At 15.1% G+C, this 3,230-nt stretch overlaps 1 protein-coding gene across 1 annotated transcript; it reads left to right on the top strand.

Annotated features, from left to right (window-relative positions):
• Positions 1–1,365: 1,365 nt before the first annotated feature.
• Positions 1,366–3,036, top strand: PGSY75_1441000 (hypothetical protein; the record flags this gene model as incomplete). Its single annotated transcript, XM_018788096.1, has 1 exon — positions 1,366–3,036. The coding sequence occupies one exon, from the start codon at positions 1,366–1,368 to the stop codon at positions 3,034–3,036; it is 1,671 nt and encodes a 556-aa protein (XP_018639468.1).
• Positions 3,037–3,230: the final 194 nt, after the last annotated feature.

Genomic DNA, 3,230 nt, shown 5'->3' with positions numbered 1-3,230 from the left:
TATTTATTTTATTAAATATATAAATAAAAAAATTTATAAAATAATAATACTTATAAAAAAAAAAAAAAAAAAAAAAAAAAAAAAAAAAAAAGAAAAAAAAAAAAATAAAAAAAAAAAACTAAAATGTATATATGTATTTATATTATATATATATATATATTTAAAAAAAAAAAAAAAAAAGAAAAAGATATAAAAACTATATTTATAAAAATTAAATATAATAATAGTATTTGAACCAATATAAAAAGAATTTAAATATTTTTGTTTATACAATCTACAAATACATGTTATATGATATATATTATATATATATATATATATATATATATATATATGTGATTATGTATTTTTGTATATGTTTTAAGTTTAAATTATTATTTTTTTTTCATTTTTGTAACTAATTAAAATAAAACACCATAATATAAAAATATAATATTTTTTTTTATTTAAATAAAATGTAAAAAAAATTTGTTCTAAATTAAAATGAACTTGTCTTCAAAGTTATACCAGTAAAAAAAAAAAAAAAAAAAAGATGTATGCTTTTAAATAACTATATATAAGGATTGTAGACTTTTACAATTATTATTTATTATATAGTTAAAAAATATAATACTTTGTTTAATTGATTTTTTAACTTTTATTAAAAGTGTATATAAAAAAATTAAATGAAATAATATATAAATATGTATGTATGTATTTATATATATAATATTTCATTTTCTATAAATTAATATAGAAATATTAAAAACAATAAAAAATATAATAATTTAATAAAAAAAAAAAAAAAAAAAAAAAAAATTAAACCTGAACGGTTCAGGTAAATTTTCAATTCAAATGAAATAGATAAAATACTATATATATTTTATATATAATAAATTATTATTATATATATATAATATATTTTGTTCCTTGAAATATATAATTAATAGAGTATCTTATAATTATATGTGCATTAAAAACTTACCTTACAATAAAATATATTTAATTATATGTATCTTTTGTAAAAATAAAAAAGAGAAAAAAATAAAAAAAATAGAAATTTGTTTTCCTTTTCTATAATAAACAGCAGATTATATTATATATATATATATATATATATATATATATATATATATATAGAGCAATTCTCAAATGAATTAATTATTTCATAAAAACTAATAAAGTGCTATATTTTTAGATATAGTAAAAATGCAATAGATTTATTTAACAAAATGTGAAATATATATATATATATATATATATATATATATATATTTATATTTATATTAATGTTTATATTTTAAATAATATAAAATGATATATTTGAGTAATATATATATATATAATTCCTCTACATTATAAAGCTTCATCTTTTGTTACCGTACAATGAATGAACAAAATATATATCGAGAATATACAGAAACAAAATATGAAGATACGGAAAAAATAAAAAATACTCCTCTATGTTATAAATGTAAAAAAAACAATGCCGTAGTTTATACAAGAGAAAAATCATGTAAACACTGTTTTTTACAGTTAGTTGAATATAACTTTAAAAATACATTAAGGGAGAAATGTTTATTTAAAAGTAAAACAAAATTTAATCAATTAAATAAACGAGATATAATACAAAATGATTTAAAAAAGAAAGAGAAATTGAATACACAAATTGAAAAAAGTTTTTTAAATGAACAACGGGATAATAAAAATAAGAAACCTGATGTTATAAATAACAACCTTGATATTGTATATAGCCACGTAGATAATCCAAGAAAGAATAGTGCAGACTCCCAAAAAATTATGGGCAATAATATAGAAAAAAATTCTGTAGGTAAAAAAATATTCAATAATATTAATATGTGCAACGAAAAGAAAAAAAGAACTTGCGTTGCTTTTTCTGGAGGTATATATTCATCATTCCTTTTGTATGCATTTTTAAAATATTTAAAAAATGTCAAGAACAGACAAAGTGATTTATATATAAGCAATGAACATGCTATTTTTAATGAAATAATTTTTGTAGACATGTACGATGATATAAATTATATATATAAATTAATGAATATTATTACGAATATATTTAATATGTTAGATGTAGAACAAAATAAATCAAACATAAATATGAATAAAATTGATATAAAGAATGAAAATGAAAACACAATAATAATGCCTAATGAAAAAATATGTTTTGTTAATGGTATATATAAAAAACAAATAAACAAAATACATTTTGTAGTAATAAAAAATAATTATTTTATAAATGATTTATATAAAAATTCTTTTATATTAAATTATCATAATATAAAAACAAAACAAAATAATTATTATATGCAATATATAAATGAATTAATTATATACAATAATATATTTACATATTGTAATAATGAAAATATTCATTATGTTCTTATTGGTAATAATGCAAACAATATAGCAAATAAAACGTTTTTATATACTATCTATGGGTATGGTATTAGCATACCTACACTTACATCTTATATAGATAAGAGACATGATAATATATTATTTATTAGGCCTTTAAAAGATTTATTAAGTAAAGAAATATATATATATTCTTATTACAAAAATATAGAATATATAAATAATAATATTTCGAATAATAACATATTATATAAAACAGTAAATGATATGTTATTAAATCTGGATAACAATAACTATAACGTTACTTCTATAATTAATAATACTACAAATAATTTGATTAATATGATGCATATATTTAATACATGCCAGTATAATATAAATAATACTAATAATAAAAAGAAAGAATATAATGAAGTTACACAATTGTTATCATCAAATGAATATTCAAACCATAATTTTATAAATTCAAATAAGTCTTGTAATATAACACAAAATATATGCTTAATTTGTTATGGAAATAAGGAAAATATGGAACAAAAAAAATTAATTATAAAATTGAATAAAATACAATTAGATAATATTAAAAACATGAAATGTAAAGACTTTATATGTTCTACTTGTTTATGTATTTTTTCATCAAATAACAATTTTGTAAAACTATATGACTGTTTTTTTTAAACGTAGAAATGTATATATTATATCCAGTCGTCAAAGTTTATGGGGGTACTTTTAATTTTTTCATTTTTATTTGTGTATATATTTGTCTTTTCCTCATTAAGCTATAAAAATTAAATAAATAAATATAAATAAATAAATATATATATATATATATATATATATATATATATATATATATATATATATATATATTT

The sequence above is a fragment of the Plasmodium gaboni genome, chromosome 14 (assembly GCF_001602025.1).
Source record: "Plasmodium gaboni strain SY75 chromosome 14, whole genome shotgun sequence".
In the NCBI taxonomy this organism is placed as follows: Eukaryota; Apicomplexa; class Aconoidasida; order Haemosporida; family Plasmodiidae; genus Plasmodium; species Plasmodium gaboni.
The sequence above is the reverse complement of the archived record's forward strand: the minus strand, read 5'-3'. Positions and strand labels throughout refer to the sequence as shown.